We start from the raw sequence: 20,866 nt of genomic DNA, 5'->3' as shown, positions 1-20,866 counted from the left end.
CAGGCCACTGGCAGTCAGCTGAGAAGTGGCATTTTTTTTCTATAAAAAAAATGGCGCTATTCTTGCGTTCATTTGATCGGCATAGTTATAAATGTTCCCTCAAATTCTCCCTGAGCGTTTAGTATCTGGACGCACGTTTAGCGCAGCCACCTTATCCCCCCCAGTCTCTGCAGAGGGATGTAAATTCAGACTGCTTTTGTATATATATATATTTTGCATTGCAAATAATCTGTAGCTCACGATGAAATGTTATGAGGTTTCTAGCAAATGGTTTTAGAATCGCCTAATTTAGAAAAGTCACTTCTGTCAGCGTCGTGCGCCCTGCTAAAATAACTCCTTTCAATGTTCTGATTTGTCACAGCCAGATGTTTTTGTAGTTCCACCAGTGTCTTATTATTATTATTATTATTATTATTATTATTATTATTATTATTATTATTTATTATTATTATTTATTATATATTTTTCTTGACTTCATGATAATATGCAGATGCTCTTAAAGAGGAACTTTAATAAAGGACTGAACTTTATCCAAGTCAGTAGCTGATTCCCCCCTTCCCACCAGAAATCTTTACCTTTTCGTGAATAGATCATCAGGGGGGTCTGTATGGCTGATATTATGGGGAAAACCCTCCCACAGTGTGATGTCATGACCATGGTCCTGATGGTTTGCTGTCTGTGAACCTTGTTGCATTGTGGGAAATAACAGCTGTTTCCAACTGCCAAGAAATCAGTATCTCACTCTGTGTTTATGTATAGCTATTAAAAAAACAAACAAACAAAAAAAAAACTTTTGGCCTATCACATTGTTATGGGGTAGGGTTATAGATTATGGTAGTTGGTGCTGTCTGTTTTTTCCATGTCTGTCAGTAGTAAAGATGATTACGTGCCTGCTGATTGTGGATCAAACAACATGAACAACTCAATCGAAATGGATCCATTCTAACTTAGCTTGTTGCAAAGTGTAAACACCAATTGTTTTCCGTGAAGGAAGAAAACTGTATTTAATGTTGACACTTTCTATGTTGTTTTGTTTTTTCCACTGCTTTTGGGAAAAAAAGTGACAGTTCTACCTTTTTTTTCCTTTTTATGGTCAAACAGGTTTCGCAGACAGCTATCTGAACCGTGCAATTCGTTTCCACCGCTCCCCGCACTGCCACAGGACGGCCGGCCAGTTTACCAGCGGCAGATGTCCGAGCCGAGTATCCAGTTCCCACCTCAAGGATTTAAACAAGAGTACCACGACCCGGTGTACGAACACAACCCAATGGTGGGCAGCACCCCCAGCCAGAACTTTCCCCCGCCTCTCATGATCAAGCAGGAGCCCAGAGACTTTGCTTACGACTCAGGTAGGTCCTCATGGATTGAATAAAGGAGATGTTTGTGAATTCTGATGTCCAGACTAAAAATAACCCAAGGTTACCCAACACCCTCGAAGTGAGAACTTGTTTGCTTCTAAAGGCACCAATGAAACTTGAAGGGCAGCCCTTGAGGTTGGAGCTGGAAAGGTCTAATCTGCAGCAGTGGAGAAAGGTCGTCACAGCGAGAACTGTGAAGTTGTAGCCTTTAGTTGTCCATTGATTCCAGCAGATGCAGTAGATAACCTGGAGAAGGGCTTAGGTGTTTTCTTGAAGGAGTAAAATACAGAGAACTAGCTTATTATTTCTAAGAATAATTAGTGGAAAGTAGATCAGGGATTTTATCCGAAGGCCATTTTGAGCCACAAGATTTTCCCTGGTGAAGTTAATTGGTGAAAGGTCCGTGCACACGCTGGAAAAGTCTGCCCACTCAAACGACATTTAATTCTCGGCAAAAAGAAACAAGTCGTTTAACTGATTTGAGACTTTTTCTTTCATTCTTTTACTTCCCGATCACTGTGGTTGGCTCAAAATGATCAGGAGGTCAGGAGCCAATTAAAACGGCTCCTGATGAATCGGAGAAAGCTCAGCTGTCACATGACAGCTGAATTTACTTCCTGCTGGAGCAGCAATTGGCTTGTAGAATCTACGCCGCATCAGAGTTAAATGCGCTTGCCCTGGATTGGAACAGCATTGTACACACTGGCTGACTGCACGATATGTGCCCAATAGTTGTCTCACCAGTTGGATTGAACAGAATACCCAATATCGGTCACTTGTCATTGCCATTTAGCTACATTGCCATTTGGCTACAGTTTTTTACGATTGTCCTCTGAAACTTTGAAATCTGTTGTTCATCGACCTTGATCGAACGTGTGTACAAGGCTTAAAGCTATTTTGGGTTTTGTCTCCAAGCAAGTAAGAACTGTACTTCCTGTTGTTCCCTGTTGAAATATTAAAGATTTTAAATTATTTTCCACCTCCTGATGTACATCCATGCAATGCTGGAAATGCAGTCTGGCATCTTGCATGTCACAATGAGCCGCCCACCAGCTGAATTCAGAGGGGAGAGCATGCAAGCTGTATTGCAGGCCCAGTTAACTTTGACCTATGCGTTGAATTAGGTGATAAAGGGGATCCTGTTGACATAAGTGCATTCTGTCCTGAACTCTAAGAATAATGCTAATAGTTCCACATTTACATGCAAATATCATGCAAATGGTATGCCTCTTGGAATCCACTTCCTGGGGATTTTGATTGGTTGAACCCTAATCTGCGTAACATTTGCATGCCTCGGGAAATTTCAGCACCTCATTGCCCGTCTGTAGCTGGCAGTAAGGAGGAGATGATGTAATCCTGCCTTATGTTAGCGGTGCCAGGAGTATGTATGCATGTATGTAAGTTAGCTATCCTCTATGGTATACGGTGATTCTGTCGGTGTTCTGTTACGGTACAGGGTGTTCTGCTCTGAATTCTGTTCGGGGGCTGTTTTTCTCGTCTCGTTTTACGCCATGTCCACGTCGGCTTCTCAGGAGCTCAGGCATCAGTTCTCTGGTGTTGAGTTGACGTTCCTTGTTTTTAGACGTATATCGAATTTGCTTTGCTGGTGTGTAATAGTGTGTGGTACGTTCAGGCAGGGAGTCGCGGTTGTTGAAATTGCTGGAGTTTTACCGCAGTTTTACTTTTGTTTTGGGCCACTGTGTTTTTAGGAGTCATCTGTGACTATCTAGAGTTTAAAGCAGCAGGGTCAGCCATACTATACCAGGAAAAAAAACACATATACAGATAAATAAATACTTGTTCTACTTACAACAGTTTTTTTTTTTTTTTTTGGAGGGGGGGCGGCATCTTTTCTGCCTCTGACTGAATCCAATCCTAATGTCATTCACTCCCTTACTTTTTTTTTATGCCCCCCTCCCCTTCTAGAAACAGCACTGTCGTACATCTAGCTTGCTTTGTAAACGCATGTGAGCACAGCATAGATCATGTTTCAGCAGCTTCTCCCTTCTCATCCTCGTGACACACTGAACTGCCCTCAGCCAATCAGTGAGGAGCAGGAATGTGGGATGGTAGATTACAAGCTTCCCTCTCCCTGGCAATGTACCAGAAGGGAAGCAGGCAGGCTTTATTTAATCCGATAATTCACATTGCATTGTATAAGAAAACAGGGAATCTGGTCTGCCCAATTGATCATGAATAATTGCATTATCGACTGTACACTTAAAGGACCACTATCGCAAAAAATGTAGGCAGTTAAAATCTGACAGAGCTGGTTTTGGGCCAGTCCATCTCCTCATGGGGGATTCTCAGGGTAATCTTTGTTTTCAACAGCATTCCCTGAACAGCAGTTGCAAAGTCTGACAAAATAGTGTGCAGTGAGTAGGGAGGTTGGCTGGTATCTTACCATTTTGGCAGTTAAACTGCTGTTGGGGAGGGGGGTGGGGGAAGAATCCCCCATAAGGAGATGGACTGGTCCAAAACCTGTCGGTTCTGTCAGATTTGAACTGCCTACTTTTTTTTCTATAGTGGTCCTTTAAACCTGCATTCAAGCAGAATTGTATTTCTTTAGGCAATAATCCTATGCATCTTGGAATCCAATGCTCTCCCTGCTGATTTGTCTGGCCCAATCCCAGACTGCATACAACTTGCATTAATCTGACATGCAAGCTGTCGTGCTTTGTAAGGGGGTAACCTGAACACTGACACCGATAGTGGTTGCCTGGAGACGGCAACGCAAACAATTGTGATTTGTCTGTTTTATTTTTCTTCTCATTTCTGACCTCTGCCTTCCATGTCTCGCTAGGCGTTTGGCTTCTTGTGATATCCGCCTCCGTCTTTGTCGTTGCTTTTCTTGCGCAGCTGGCTGACTCACGTATTTGAATGAGTCTGGAGATAAGCAGAGAAGCGTAATTATTTGCATTGCGGCAGCCGGGAGAAAGGGACTATTTTTAAACACAAAGGGATGAGTGAGTGGCAGCTTATCGCTTTTTTAAAGTGGAACTGAATGGTTAGCAACGTGTGTTCCTGTTACCGCAATGCAGTGCTGGTATGCGCGGTAGGGCAATGGCCGTGGTCTAAAATAAACGTTGAGTGAAAAAGCATCTATTTAGGCTCCACCCTCCACTTCAGTGTAGAAGTATCTCCACCCCCCTCCCACACTGAATTGTTAGTGTTTGTGTGTTCATTGTTCCACAGTACAGTGCTGGTATGTCGTGGTATGGCAATGTTCTAAAATCTATGCTTTATAGGCTCCGCCCTAATCTCTGGTGTAGAAGTAACTCCACCCCTTCCCCCTCCCCTAGAGCACTTCTTCCCCCCCCCCCCCCCCCCCCCAATGTCGAATTAGTGCAGAATGCCAGCCCTATTTGTGTTTTCCATGCCTCAGTCATTAGGTTTGTCTATTCCCCGCCCCTCATATTTACAGGCGGAGCATCATTATATCTGCCCCCACCCCCCATTTTCACTACTAACTCCCTTCCCCCAATTATCTGAGATTTTTACCACCTTCTTCTCCACTTATAGACTTAAATCGTACCTGAACTCAGAACTTTCTTTCTGCTCTATACGATAAACTGCATAATGACCTGCAAAGAAAAACCTTTCTTACAGCTGATACAAATCCTGCAATAAATCTGCAATGTCTACTTCCTGCTTTCATGGATGCTGACATAGGGTTAACATCCTGTGTTTACAAATCAGCTGCTCTGCCATGGCATGCAGCTGACATAGCTTAGAGACCAAATTACAACTTGTGATTAGTCACAGATGAGTGGGAATTAGACAGACTAAACTCTCTCTAAATACATACAGGGTGCATTTATCTGTTTTCATTCTGACCTGTGTAAGAGTTCAGGTCCACTTTAATACTTGTATTTTATAATTGAGTGAGTAGTAGGGTGATGATTTGTTTCTGTAAACTATTCTCTAGTTCCCCTCATAGGCTTTGTTCACACCTGTAACTTAAGCACAAATGCGATTTCACGCACAAGCTTTCTCAGTGGCTTAACTAAGGAGCTTGGGGCCCTGATGCGAGCTTTATATGGGGCCCCAAGCACTGTATTGATACGGAGCCTCAAAATATACCAAGCACAGCTGCAGTGTCAGAGAGGTGTAAGCAGGGGAGGAGACGGCTGCAGTATCAGAGTGGTGTAAGCAGGGGAGGAGACGGCCGCAGTATCAGAATGGTGTAAGCAGGGGAGGAGACGGCCGCAGTATCAGAGTGGTGTAAGCAGGGGAGGAGACGGCCGCAGTATCAGAGTGGTGTAAGCAGGGGAGGAGACGGCCGCAGTATCAGAGTGGTGTAAGCAGGGGAGGAGACGGCCGCAGTGTCAGAGAGGTGTAAGCAGGGGAGGGGACAGCTGCAGTGTCAGAGAGGTGTAATCCGAGTAAGGAAACTGATAATTATTACCACTACTAGCTATTTAGCCCGCCCATTAGATAATTGGCACTAGGGCTGTGACGCGACCCCAGGACGAACGGCTGCGTTCCAAGCCACCAATGGCCCCCCACCCCCTGGCCCTGTCCTCCTGCTGTCCCAACATCCACTTGCGTGATACACGTGCGCAGTAGCAAAAATGCACGGACACAGGAGGGCGCAGGGGTTTTATTAGGTAGGATGCAAGGCACATATAGAGGTGTTCATTTCCAGCACAACACCAACGCAAAGCTAATAATATGGATGAAGGAGGGCTGCTAGTCGGCCCCTCTAGTCCAGGGGTCCCGGTGCAATCCCAACCTCTGCATTCCCATTGCTTACGGCATTGCTTTTTCCACGCCGGGTGATGTGTAGTATAAGTGGCCGCTACACAGTACAACTCGAAAGATCACATGTGCGCCATATTTCACAATGCGCCATAACGCTCTCTGTACTGTGAACAGCAACAAGAAAGTATAAAGGCCCGAGCCCGCTACGTGATTTTCACTGCGATTTTTCAGATACAGGGGATTTATTTTTATAGACGCCAAGCGATTGTTTGTGTGATATCGCAACGTCCGCTACATGCACGCGACTAGGCAAGCGACGCTTTGCGACATGTGGCTATAACTACCATCACGGCAGATCAGACGTTTCAGATCCCCGACGACTCCCGCGCAAAGTACTGCGATTGTTTGAACTTTCGTTTGCGCCTGTCCCATCGCGTGTTCCTGTGGGCAGGAAGATGAATCGGTATCCGCGTTTATTGGGAGCCGTCGCTGCGAGGTTCCCTGATCCATCGTCACGTGAGTATTTATATGAGCCCATTCACACTTGAGATCGCGAAACGCTAATGCTAATCGCTGGTGGTCCTTTTTTTTTTTTTTTTTTTTTGATGAATGCATCTTTTGCGCTGCACTTTTTCGTGATTTTTGAGAGCGCGATTCACATTTCTTTAAGTTGCGATCGCTCAAAAATGGCGAATAAGCGATGCAAAGGCCGTATTTGCGTTTACCGCGAATTGCTGGCAATTGCAGCAGTGAGATCGCTGCCGTATACTTAACATTTACACCAGTGCTTTTAAAAGCGCCAGCGATTCCTGGCGATTAGCGGGAAACTGCTGCTAATCAGCTAAGTGTGAATAGGCCCTAAGTGCGTCGCGTAATCCAGGAACCCAGCCCCGTAACCCGCGTCCGTCTCTCTGGCAGGTTCCCGGCCGATGATTGCTCTGCGGTTTTTCGGGCGGCCCTGCACACAAACGTCTGTCATTAAGACGTGGAGTTACAGTAAGTGCTCCTGTCCGGTGATATGATTTGAGAATTGCGCTGTCTGGATTGCCTCTGGTGCATTACCAGCGGTCAGGAGCAGGTTCTGTAATGGAAGGCTAGAGAAGGCCCGTAAACCAATCAGGCGGGTTTTAGCTGTGAGTGATTGCTCTCCAGGGTCCCCGCCTCTGTGCAGAGCAGACTTGTACATGAATGGGCTGTGTAGGACTGCCTGGCTGCTCCATTCATAAAGGCCAGGAGGCTGGGAGGGAAGGAATGTCAGTTCAATAAGGCACAGCCAGCAGGGCTCAGGTTTCCTCAGCTGTGCTGCCTTACCGGATATGGGGAAGGAATGACTAATAGTCGGAGTGTTATACAATGCTTCCTCCGCCCCAGACCAGTGAGGCCACATCACTGGAATCGATCGCAGAACGCTCGCATTGTTTTTGTTTTTCTCGCTTTCTTAAAGCAGTAGGATTAGCCATACTGTGCCAGGGGAAAAAACACTTATATAGGTAGGTAAATACTTGGGGCCTGATTCACAAAGCGGTGCAAACACTTTGCACGCCTGTGAAAAGCCCTTTATCACGCCTAAACTTAGTTTAGGCGTGATCTGAAGGAATTCGTGCGAACTCTCGCGCAAAGTGCCCATTAAGCCATATGGGACTGTACGCGCGCAAAACTTTGCGTGCGGGAGCTTCGCAAGTTAGAGCACAAAGCGGTGATAACTTTGCTAGTGCAAAAGTTATCATGCCTAAAGTCTTTTAGGCGTGATAACTGAGTTATCACCGCTTTGTGAATCAGGCCCTAGATCTACTTACATAACACATATATTGTACTATCCACGTTTTGATTTCAGTGCATTTTATATAGTAAATGAAGATAATTCTGTTCCTGGTGGGAACCATGTCTTTTGCCCACTAGGCTAAATCCTGATGTCATTTCTGCCCTTAACTTTTTTTTTTTCTCCTCCTCCAATTGCGGAGTCACTTCAGCCTTGCTTGTAAACACAAGTGAGCAGGGGATCGTGTTTCAGATAAGCACCTAGGCAGGGAAATAAATGGAAGAGGAGGAATATATTATAGATAAAAAGAACCCCCCAGCATGCAACTGTTTGACACCGACTAGTTAAGGGCCAATGCTCCTTAAAGGGAACCTAAACTGAGGATATGTTTTTTTTTTTTTTTTTTCCTTTTAAAATAATACCAGTTGCCTGACTCTCCTGCTGATCCTGTGTCTTTTCTCCTTAATACTTTTACCCACAGCCTCTGAACAAGCATGCAGATCAGGTGCTATGACTGAAGTCAGACTGGATTAGCTGCATGATTGTTTCAGGTGTGTGATTCAGACACTACTTCAGCTAAAGAGCTCAGCCGAACTGCCGGGCAACTGGTATTGTTTAAAAGGAAACATCCATATCCCTCTGTTTAGGTTCCCTTTAAGTATGTGATAACTCCAAACCACAACAGCGGAAAAAGTTTTGAATGCAGGGTTAGCATCTTTATCACTTAATACACATTTTTATGGTGACCATCCCGCTTTAAAGCGTGCGTCTCCTAAGAATATTTACTGAAATATTATTTATTGGGCAGGACGGTGGCGTAGTGGTAAAGGTTCTTTCACATTAGACAACGTGTGCAGGAGCCGTTCTCCTGCACGCGTTGAATGGCCTGCGGCGCGTCGTCGGGATACTACGGCGCAACGCAATCAGCGGTGGTAGATATTAATTGAACCCGATGGGAGACCGCCGGCCCTAACGTTCCTGGGTGCGTTGAACCGAAACGCAGCGTCGGGTGTGAAAGGTAAAATGAAAGTCTATGGACTTTTATGTTACCTTGCTTAATACAAAGTTTGTACTGTGCGTTAAAATGCAGGAAAAGGGCTGTAGTGTAAAATAACCCTGAGTGCTCTCGACTTGCAGCGCTGGTCCCTGGCTTGAACCCCAGCCAGGTCAACATCTGCAAGGAGTTTGTGTCTTCTCCCTGGGTCTGTGTGGGTTTCCTCCGGGCACTCCGTTTTCCTCCACATCCCAAAAACATACAGATAAGCAAATTGGCTTCCCCCTGAAAATTGTCCCTAGACTACAATACATACACTGCATGATACATACATAGCCATAGGATTATAGTAGGATTAGATTGTGAGCTCCTCTGAGGGACAGATGGTGACAAGACCATATACTCTGTACAGCACTGCGTAATATGTCAGTGTTATGTGAATAAATAAATATAATGAACTGCCTCCCCCAATGGTATACAACAAATCTAAAGGTGCACATACGCATAAAGCGGACCTGAACTCAGAACTTCCTCTCTGCTCTATAGATCAGCAACAGCATAATAACATTTAAAGAAAAACATTTCTTTGGGCTGAGACACACCAGAAAAGCTCCCCAAACGCTAGAGGTTTCAAAAGCTCTTCCCAATGTAATGCTATGGGTTTTTTTTTTTTTTTTACAAAACCTCATCGTTCCAGTGTGCACAGACACATAGGATAACATTAGCAGGAGCTTTCAAAAACTCAAAACGCTCAGAAAAACTCCTGATGTGCACCAGGCCTTAGTTACAGCTGATACAAATCCTGCAATAAATCTTCAGTGTCTACTTCCTGCTTTCATGGAAGCAGACATAGGGTTAACATCCTGTGTTTACAAATTAGCTGCTCTGCTGATGCAGAGGAGATTCCTGAGCTGATACAGCTGAGAACACATTACACTTGTGATTAGTCACAGATGAGGGGGAGATGTTTTCCTTCTGTCCTGTGCAAGAGTTCAGGTCCACCTTAAGGTCCCCATACACCTCGATCTGCCACCAGATCGACAATAAGTTTGATCAGATTCGATAAGAGGGGAATCTGAGAGGGATCTATTCTCTGCCCACGCTCTGCAGACGGATTGCGGATGAAATCTATTGGAAGTCGTCCTGCTGCTGCCGCCGCCTGCCTCCAGGCCCCTCCAGGCTTACTGCTCCCACGCCGTCCTCCTCTGCCTCTTTGTTCATCCACAGCCGGGTCTGTTAAGTCATCCAGTCAGGGCCAGTCGGCGCAGGCACATTCCGGCCGCGGACACTCCTCCTTCTCACTCACGGTGCAGGCGCAGAATAATGCGAGCGGGGCAAGAGCGCATGCGTGCACAGTTACCCCTGGACCGGGGGACTTTCTTGTGGATGAACGAGGAGGCAGAAAAGTAAGACGTAGGGGCGATACGCCTGGAGGTGGCTGGAGGTTTGTGATGTAAGGTGCGTACACACGCACTACTAAGTGCAACGACGGGTCCGCCCACTGAGCGGATCCCTCAGAAACAGCCTTATCAGTCCGCCGACAGCGCTTACACACGCGCATACTGTCAGCTAAAGACCGCCCAGCGGGAGGGTCCGGCAGACCCGTCGTTGCATTTAGTAGTGCGTGTGTACACACCTTTAGACACTACTGACCAGAAAGATCAACAGGACTGCCAGTCAACTGGTATTGTTTAAAGTGGGCCTGAACTTAGAACTCCCCTCTGCCCTAAAACACACAGCAGCATAATAACCTTTAAACAAAAACATTTCTTTGTTACAGCTGATACAAATCTTCAAATAAATCTGCACTGTTTCTACATCCTGCTTTCATGGAAGCAGACATATTGTTTACAGCCTGTGCTTTCTAATGGGCTTATCTGCTTATCTGCCATAGGCAGTCATGTGACACACAGGGGAGATCATATTACAACTAGTGATTAGACACAAATGAGGGGGGATTACACAGGCTAAACATTCAGGGTGCATTTCTGTTTTGTAAAGTTGTGTAAGTGGGTACAGAACCACTTTAGCCCCCCCCCCCCCATTTATAATCCTGTCATTAACCCCCTTGGCGGTATGAAAAATACCGCCAGGGGGAAGCGCAGCAGTTTTTTTAATTTTTTTTTTTTTTTATTATCATGTAGCGAGCCGAGGGCTCGCTACATGATAGCCGCTGCTCAGCGGCATCCCCCCGCCCGCTTCGATCGCCTTCGGCGATCACCGATCAGGAAATCCCGTTCAAAGAACGGGATTTCCTGGAGGGCTTCCCCCGTCGCCATGGCGACGGGGCGGGATGACGTCAGCGACGTCGGGACGTCATTGGGAGACCCGATCCACCCCTCGGCGCTGCCTGGCACTGATTGGCCAGGCAGCGCTCGGGGTCTGGGGGGGCGCGCGCCGCACCGGATAGCGGCGATCGGACGCGCGGCGGCGATCGGGGTGCTGGCGCAGCTAGCAAAGTGCTAGCTGCGTCCAGCAAAAAAAAAATTAAGTAAATCGGCCCAGCAGGGCCTGAGCGGCACCCTCCGGCGGCTTACCCCGTGTCACACACGGGGTTACCGCCAAGGAGGTTAAAGGACCACTGACTCCAGCAAAAAAAAAAAAAAAAAAAAAAAAAAAGCAGTTAATATCTGACAGCTCATCTCCTCATGGGATATTCTCTGGGTTTTCTTTTATTTTCACCAGCATTTTCCTGAAAAGCAGGGCGGTTTAACTGCAGTGCCAACATGGTTCCTACTCTCTTGCACACTATTTTGTCACTTATACATACTTCTCAACTGCCGTACAGGAAAACCCTGAGAATCCCCCCATGAGGAGATGGACTAGTTGAAATCCTGTTGGTTCTGTCAGATTTTAACTGCTTACCTTTTTTTTTGCTGGAGTGGGTTTTAACCAGCCTTCCCTCCTAGTTACAGTAGATGCTGAGCAGTTTATCCTGCAGCAGCATCCAAGTACCACAGCCATTCAGGGTACTATTCCACCAGAAACATGCAAAATTAGCGTCAGAAAAATGTGTACAGGACTTTGCATGCGTGCGCGAATTCACATGTGTATACGTCCGCTTTTGTGAGTTTTTTTCTTTCCATGCAAATTTGCATGCGTAATAGCTATTTATTTTTTTTTGGGGGGGGGGTTCGTTTCCATCTATATTAGTGTAAGAATGCACACTTACAACACATGCAAATTTCCTTTCAAACCTATTACCTGTGATCCGTGTCGCCCTGCATGCAGTGTGTAAGGAACTGGCAACCCTGCTGTGCAGATGTTTTTTGGACATGGGCACATTGGAAACAGGCCCATTGAAATGCATTGCTATATGAGATTTTGCGTGCAGAAAACGCACAGTGGAAACGGGCCCTCATTTGCACATTGAACCGTGTGTTGTGCGTTCATTTATTTGTTTCATGTATTTATTATTGTTAATGATAGCTGTTTAGAGGTTTTCCCTCTTTGTGCTGTCTGCAATCCTATGAAAGTTTTTTTTTTTTTTACTTTTGTCCGGCCTGCTCTGTATGGGGCAGAGATGAATAAATAACGTTCTTTAGCATGCATACAGAGAGCGGCGTCAGGAGTGTAAGCAGCGCTATCAGATTGCAGATTCACTGATGGGTCAGTCAGCAGGTCAGACACACAAGTGAGATCCGGGGGTGGGGGAAGTATTTGCACCTCATTCATCCTGATATAGAAATATACACAGTGACTTGTGTTATGTCATGTTGCACAATGCATTGCTTGTATAATGTGTGTGTCTGTACAATGTGTGTATAGTGGGTTTATGTATGTATTATATCTTTACATGTCTGGGCCTAGTATGTAGTTGTAGTGGCTGGATAGTGTACTAGTTAAGAGCTCTGCCTTTGACACGGGAGACCAGGGTTTGAATCCTGGCTAGGGTCAGTACCTATTCAGTAAGGAGTCCTTGGGCAAGACTCCCTAACACTGCAGCGTGGCCTCTTGAGTGAGTCCCAGTGGCTGCAGCTCTTAAGCGCTTTGAGTCCAACAGGAGAAAAGCGCTATACAAATGTTAGTAGTATTATTATAAACTGTCTACGTGTGTGTACAGTGTGTGTATGCATGTGTACAGTGTGTGTGTGTGTGTGTGTACAGTGTGTGTGTGTGTGTGTGTACAGTGTGTGTGTGTGTGTGTACAGTGTGTGTGTGTGTGTGTGTGTGTGTACAGTGTGTGTGTGTGTGTGTGTGTGTGTGCATGGTGTGTATGTAATGTGTTAGCATAGAATGTTTACTTGACTGCACACAGTATATCTGTAGGTGTGTTGGCATGTACAGTATGTACACAACATGTCTGTATAACATATATGTATACCCCTATACCGTTTCCATATTCACACTTATTATGCCAATAAAGCTTGATTGGATTGGGTGTGTCTGTACTGTGTTAATGTCTTTGCATTTTTGCACATGTAGTGTGATAGTTTGTTTACATATGTACTGTGTGTATGTTCAGTGTGTGTGTGTGTGTCTGTTTGCACAGCGTTTCTGTATATATTTGCATGTCTGCGCGCACAGTGTATGTGTATAGTGTGTTAGCGTGTATGTGTATAGCATGTTTGCAGGTTTGTGTGCACAGTATGTGTATAGCGTGTTTGCAGGTCTGTGTGCACAGTATATGTGTATAGTGTGTTTGCAGGTCTGTGTGCACAATATATGTGTATAGCGTGTTTGCAGGTCTGTGTGCACAATATATGTGTATAGCGTGTTTGCAGGTCTGTGTGCACAGTATATGTGTATAGCGTGTTTGCAGGTGTGTGTGCACAGTATATGTGTATAGCGTGTTTGCAGGTCTGTGTGCACAGTATATGTATAGCGTGTTTGCAGGTCTGTGTGCACAGTATATGTGTATAGCGTGTTTGCAGGTCTGTGTGCACAGTATATGTGTATAGCGTGTTTGCAGGTGTGTGTGCACAGTATATGTGTATAGCGTGTTTGCAGGTCTGTGCACAGTATATGTGTATAGCGTGTTTGCAGGTCTGTGTGCACAGTATATGTGTATAGCGTGTTTGCAGGTCTGTGTGCACAGTATATGTGTATAGCGTGTTTGCCGGTCTGTGTGCACAGTATATGTGTATAGCGTGTTTGCAGGTCTGTGCACAGTATATGTGTATAGCGTGTTTGCAGGTCTGTGTGCACAGTATATGTGTATACCGTGTTTGCAGGTCTGTGTGCACAGTATGTGTATAATGTGTTTGCAGGTCTGTGCACAGTATATGTGTATAGCATGTTTGCAGGTCTGTGTGCACAGTATATGTGTATAGCATGTTTGCAGGTCTGTGCACAGTATATGTGTATAGCGTGTTTGCAGGTCTGTGTGCACAGTATATGTGTATAGCGTGTTTGCAGGTCTGTGTGCACAGTATATGTGTATAGCGTGTTTGCCGGTCTGTGTGCACAGTATATGTGTATAGCGTGTTTGCAGGTCTGTGCACAGTATATGTGTATAGCGTGTTTGCAGGTCTGTGTGCACAGTATATGTGTATAGCGTGTTTGCAGGTCTGTGCACAGTATATGTGTATAGCGTGTTTGCAGGTCTGTGTGCACAGTATATGTGTATAGCGTGTTTGCAGGTGTGTGTGCACAATATATGTGTATAGCGTGTTTGCAGGTCTGTGTGCACAGTATATGTGTATAGCGTGTTTGCAGGTCTGTGCACAGTATATGTGTATAGCGTGTTTGCAGGTCTGTGTGCACAGTATGTGTATAGCGTGTTTGCAGGTCTGTGTGCACAGTATATGTGTATAGCGTGTTTGCAGGTCTATGCACAGAGTGTCTGTACCGCCTGGTTTAGCATTGTGCACAGAGTGTTTTAGCATTATGGCATCATACAGGGTTAATCAGTCCTGCAAGGCATGCTGGGATATTGTTTCTATTTTGGGGACTTCTGTAAAAGCGCAGCCAGACTGTTTTTTGTTCCATAGCATGGGCTGTTTGCAGCTTTACAGACCAGGCATGCTGAGCTTTCTGGTTCCCTTTAGCGGTTAAACACTGCAAACTATCCGCTTTTTTTTTCTTAAATTACGTTCAATGACCTACACAACATTCATTACATTCATGGATTTTCATAATTTTATATAACTAATTTATATAGTCCCTTTACTATAAAAGGCTTCCCACAGTGAAGGTCGTACAAACCATATACATTTATCCCTGTACTCCTGTAAATAGTGTACATATAGATGAGTGGGGGAGGAGCTTTTTGGAGGGCGGTGCTATATAAAGCAGCAAGACTGGTCACATGGGGCAACTACGGGAAAACTTCAAGCTGAACTCCTGACTGATCACAATTTATAAATCACATATAGAAAACCCTTTGTTAGTAAAATGTTTAGTTTTGTCCAGTCATTTCTGAGATTAAAATCTGGCTGGATAACCCACAAGGCATCCAGAGCAGGTGCCTAGGGCCTGATGGGTTTGCAGGGGCCTGACTTAGGCTTCTGCCATGCCTAGGGACACATTTCTCATTTGTGTGATTTTAAATAAACCTGTGGTCCAGCTGGCAGGTGAAGCCAGGTTTTCAGAAAAGTGATGGGAGATGAGGAATGAGCTAGCAAAGAGGAGAGCAGACAGCATGACTCATCAGAAGGGAGGGCCTGAGGGAGGAGTTGGCAGAGAGGTGACAGCATGACTTATCAGAAGTGAGGAGGAAGCTAGCCTAGAGGAGAGCAGACAGTATGACTCATCAGAAGGAAGGGGTTTGGAGGGAGGTAGCAGAAAGGAGAGAAGACAGTATGACTCATCAGAAGGGAGGGGTGTGGAGGGAGGTAGCAGAAAGGAGAGAAGACAGTATGACTCATCAGAAGGGAGGGGTGTGGAGGTAGGTAGCAGAAAGGAGAGCAGACAGCATGACTCATCAGAAGGGAGGGGTGTGGAGGGAGCTAGCAGAAAGGAGAGCAGACAGCATGACTCATCAGAAGGGAGGGGCTGAGGGAGGAGTTGGCAGAGAGGAAACAGCATGACTTTTCTTGCAGGGTACAGCCATACAGGACCTTCCCCAGACAATGAGAATATAAGTTAAGCAGCACAATGTGGACAAATCAGCGCTGCACGTGGCAGAGTCGGCGTTAATGCGGAGAGAGGGGTGACATTAGATTACTGGTAATTTATCTTGTTGTAACATGAACTGTCTTGGAATAGGGACATCTGGGCTGGGATTTTTCTGGGTAACGGCACACGGGGCGAATCTCATTATGTGACCAACAGGTGTTTTATGTATTTCATTTTTATTGAAGAAATGAAGCTGGATTGGATTGCCCATGTCCGGGATCAGTGCCGATAGTTTATTAGGGGACGATACCGGCAGGGCACAGATGTCTCCCTGCTCAGCACTCGGCAGCAGAGCTTGCGTTAACCTGTGTAGCTATGCTAGGACGAGCTGTTGTTAGATCCAGTAAATCGCTATTAAAGGGGCACTATGCTGAAAAATTTGGAAAATTAAAATATGTGCAGACATAAATAAGTGTGTTTTTTTCCAGAGTAAAATGAGCCATAAATTACTTTTTCTCCTATGTTGCTGTCACTTACAGTAGGTAGTAGAAATCTGACAGAACCGACAGGTTTTGGACTAGTCTATCTCTTCATAGGGGATTCTCAGCAAGGCTTTTATTCTTTATAAAGATATTCCCTAAAAAGGATTTAAACTAAAATGCTGGCCGGCTTCCCTGCTCACTACACAGTTTTTTGGCAGTTGGACAGAGCATCTGCCATTCACTAAGTGCTTTTGAAAATAAATAAATCCCTGAGAATCCCCTGTGAAGAGATGGACTAGTCCAAAACCTGTCACTTCTGTCAGATTTCTACTACCTACTGTAAATGACAGCAACATAGGTGAAAAGTATTTTATGGCTCATTTTGCTCTGGAAAAAAATGTACGCCTTATTTGTCTGTTTGCACATACGGTATTTTAAATTTGACAGTTTTTCATCATAGTGCCCCTTTAACTATTCTGGTCAGGAGCCTCTACTGCAGACACTGATCCTCTCATAACTTACACAGAGACGTGCACAAAACAGGCGGGGTCCCAGGCACTGTTTTCCTTAGACAGGTCTGTTTGTTCCTTGTACTCAAAATCCCTACAACCAAACGCTCCAAAATCGCTGGGCATAAATAGGAAATCGCAAGACACATGCCGAGAATTGCTTCAGCGAATCGCTAAGCGTTTGCAATTGCGCCTAGCGATTTTTCTGGTGTGCAGTGGCCCTCATTTATGGACGGGCGTGGAGATGACCGCAGCCGCTTCCTCCTGACCAACATGAGGCATGCGATCTGACCGGGGCATCATCCCACCGCCGCCGCCCGTATAACAGTGTGTACTTTCTCATTTTGTCTTAATTATTTGCTTGGCAGCGTCCGTCAGCGGCTTCCCGCTCATGTCAAGTGCCTCGTAATAATTGTTTTTATCCAGCATGTTTAAAACATGAATCTGCCTCCCGAGCGAGAGCTAAGGGCTCAGTTGGTTCATCTTCCGCCTGTTTATTTTTTGTCTTTTAGGCCTTGACTGGAGTATATCCGTTTTTTGCACTTTTTTTTGTTTACCCTTCACAATCGGGCACGCCACAAAATTAATCCTTATCAAACGAGACTGTACACTGACTACACACTTGTCCATTGTCTCATAAGTGCAGCTCCTGTGCTGATGTGAAGGATTGGTCAGTTTTTATGATCACTTCATGCAGGGATTAGCAAATCTATTTAGCCAAGTATCTAGAGCTCCCTAAAATGGGCAGCCGGCTCCAAACTTTTCTATTTGTTACTGGCGCTGGCATCTGAAGGTCTCTGCTGGCCACTGATTTGGAGGGACTGACCGTGGAAATAAGATGATCGTTTTGGCTTTGCGTGCAAACTGTAGGCAGCCTAAAATCAGGCCTACTGATCTGATTGGCTTCGTTCAAATTTGCCTATCATTTGCATATAATTTGCATGATATTTGCATGTAAACTGGATTCATCAGCACCTCATTGCCCATGCCCAGTGAAGAGGCGGAGCCACACGGCATGTTCATGCTCACATGGTAACCGGCACAACCTCTGCGCGAGCGAAGTGGTGTCATAACTGGGCCTAAAACGAGGCATTTTCTCTAAAGCGGAGTACGCACTTTCAATTTCTGTCGCCTGCTGGGATCGGGACCCTATTTGGGGTCGGGGAGAGTTCATAAAATGTATTCGCTACAGGCTCTCTATACGCCAGCGGTTCTGGGTGTGGGCCTGGCTTTCAGGGGTGTAAAGAGATCATTTGCATATTTGGATGTGCTGCATCATGGGAAACCACAGTTGCTCACTTACAGCTGAATTATCACAAATGCCTTCTGTTTAAAAAAATTCGAAATTGCATTTAAAGTGGACCTGAACTCTTGCACAGGACAAAAGGGAAACCAAGAGAAATGCACCCTGTATGTATTTAGAGATTTTAGCCTGTCTAATTCCCCTCATCTGCAACTAAGCACACGTTGTAATTTGATCCCTCAGCTGTGTCAGCTGGCTGCCTCAGCAGAGAGCTAATTGGTGAACACAGGATATTCCTTCCATGAAAGCAGGACGTAGACACACTGCATAGTTATTGCAGGATTTGCATCAGCTGTAACAAAGAAAGGTTTTTCTTTAAAGTGAACCTCCATACTAAAAAATCTACTCAGCAGCACTGAAAAGGCTTGGTGTTTCTTTAAGTTTCACAGAACTTTGTTTTTCTTACCCAAGCCTAATTTTTGGCTGCGCAGAAGAAAACTGCCCGGGCATTTTTTCCCCTGATGCTGTGCAAAGCATGATGGGATTTCTTAAATTGTTGCTCTTTTTTTTTTTTTCTCTTTTTGTTAACTTTGAATGTGAGATTTGTAGCCTAGCGGGCGCAGCTGGGAGGGGTGATCAGCACACAGGACAGTTGGAACTGTCTTATGCTCCCTGTCACCTCCTTCGAACCAAAAAGATGGCTGCCATCATGAAATCACAAACATTTGCCTGTTCTTTTGAAACAGTGGGTAAGAGATTATATTACCTATCCATTTTAATTAACATAACTAATGTCACTTAATGACAGTATTTTTTTTTTTTTTTTTTTTATGCTGAAGTTCCCCTTTAGGGCTCGTTCCCACTATCGCGAATCCGCATGCGTCCAATGCATGCGGATTCGCACATGTAATGCAAGTGGATGGGCCTGTTTCCACTGTAGCGTTGTTGAGGTGCGTTTTTTTTTCAGCGGTAAAAAAACGCACAAAAGAGCCAACGAATTCGCCTGCGAGTGGAATGCATGCGAATCGCCGCTAATGTATTTAATAGTAAAAACGCATGCGCTTGTTACATGCGTTTTTACCCGCGATTTCGCATGCGATTTCGCACCTTTTTCTATTTTATTTTGCCCTGGCAGTGTCCTGGTTAATTTCGCATGGCACCCTGCCATGCGAAATCGCGGATAAAAACGCATGTGGAAACGCATGCGTTTTTACAAGCGTCGGAATGCCGGGGAAATCGCGTCGCAACAGTGGAAACAAGCCCTCAACGTTACTATGCTGTTGCTTCAGGTCTGCTATAACTCCCCTAAAAAACTTAGGTCCGTCTGGGAATCTAAACTTCCCACCAATGCACTGAGCAGCTGTGTATAAGTACGCATAACAGTGCTGATTTTTGGATGCACAATGCACTGCCACTACTTCCAGTAGGATTGAATAGACTTGGTACGATGGCCGCAGATCTGCAGTATAACGGCCAATCCTAACGTGAGCACGCCCGAAATCCACCTAGCATAGATTTCCATTTGTAAACAGGAGCTGTTGAAGTAGCGCTGAGTGATCGATGGGGACAATGCAGCGTAATCTGTTTTTTGATCCAATTTAGATGTGGAATGAGGGCAGAATTGCGTTTGCCTTGTTAAAGTCGAGCTCTTCTCTCGATGAGGGAGATGCAATTAGTCTCTGGATGGCTGTAATTGTTTTGCTTTGAAGTAACCCAGCTTAACCGGGGCCGAGCAGCTCTGCGTTTTGTATCAACATTTTAGTGCAGTTTGAGACGGTAAATGCTAAATTTCATTGATGCGCCGGGTTATTAGATCAGGTATAAATGGGAGCAGCGGACAATTTAATTACCGTTGTGCTGCTTCTTTTTTCTTTCTGGCCAAGTCATTACTTTGATGAACTTCAGAGCAATGATTATGACTCCTAATTAACAATGTTACTCATTTGATTAAATAATCACTTTGGAAATGTTGCTGCAATCGGATTAGGGCCTGACCCTCTCTGACGGTCATAAATTATCGGTTAGACCTCTACGAGCGATAGAGGCATGCTGGGTAATTTGCGGAGCAGTTTGTCGTCCTCACCGTTCGCTTCAGTCCTAAAGCGGACCTGAACTCAGGACTTCCTCTCTGCGCTAAAAGATAAGCAACAGCATAGTAACCTTCAAAGAAAAACATTTCTTTGTTACAGCTGATACAAGTCCTGCAATAAATCTGCAGCGTGTCCACTTCCTACTTTTCATGGAAGCAGACATATTGTTAACATCCTGTGTTTACAAATTAGCTGCTCTGCGGAGGCAGCTAGCTGACACAGCTGTGAGATCAAATTACACTTGTGATTAGTCACAGATGAGGGGGAATTAAACAGGTTACGCTCTCTAAATACATACAGGGCGCATTTTCTATGATTACCTTCTGTCCTGTGCAAGAGTTCAGGTCCACTTTAAAGGGTACGAAAAGTTTCTGTCCAAACCGGGAGCGTGAGAATACAACCTTCTGTTCTGCTTAAAACAGGAAAGGGTTTTTTTTTTTTACCACTAGGAACTAAGGTCTCAATTCCTAGTGCAGATACCCCAGTCACTTACAGGTGAAATCCAACTGGTGTCATGCCGCGGTTCGATTGCAGATGCACGGCAGGACTGATGTCTGAGATTCGATACATTTGTGTCGCGCTGATGGAAGTGTTCACATTTGATTTCCATTCGTGTAGTAGTGCCTAGAATTTTGCAAATGCGCAGGTGGTTGGAAGCAGATCTGTAAAAAAAAAAAAGGGAGCAGTAGCCCTTACAGAAAAAACAACGCTGTCAATGCTGTCATGGG

The 20,866-nt window shown here is 45.2% G+C and overlaps 1 protein-coding gene across 5 annotated transcripts in view; it reads left to right on the top strand.

Annotated features, from left to right (window-relative positions):
- Window positions 1-20,866, top strand: part of ETV1 (ETS variant transcription factor 1) — a 115,175-nt gene that overhangs the window by 73,080 nt on the left and 21,229 nt on the right. For all 5 annotated transcript variants that reach the window (XM_068235091.1, XM_068235089.1, XM_068235088.1 and 2 more), the window contains one exon: window positions 1,102-1,349. In XM_068235091.1, the coding sequence (XP_068091192.1) occupies window positions 1,102-1,349 (248 nt within the window). The remainder of the gene's footprint in view (window positions 1-1,101; window positions 1,350-20,866) is intronic.

Source organism: Hyperolius riggenbachi, chromosome 5, assembly GCF_040937935.1.
Source record: "Hyperolius riggenbachi isolate aHypRig1 chromosome 5, aHypRig1.pri, whole genome shotgun sequence".
Lineage (NCBI taxonomy): Eukaryota > Metazoa > Chordata > Amphibia > Anura > Hyperoliidae > Hyperolius > Hyperolius riggenbachi.
Note: the sequence above shows the minus strand (reverse complement) of the source record. Positions and strands in the feature narration are given on the sequence as shown.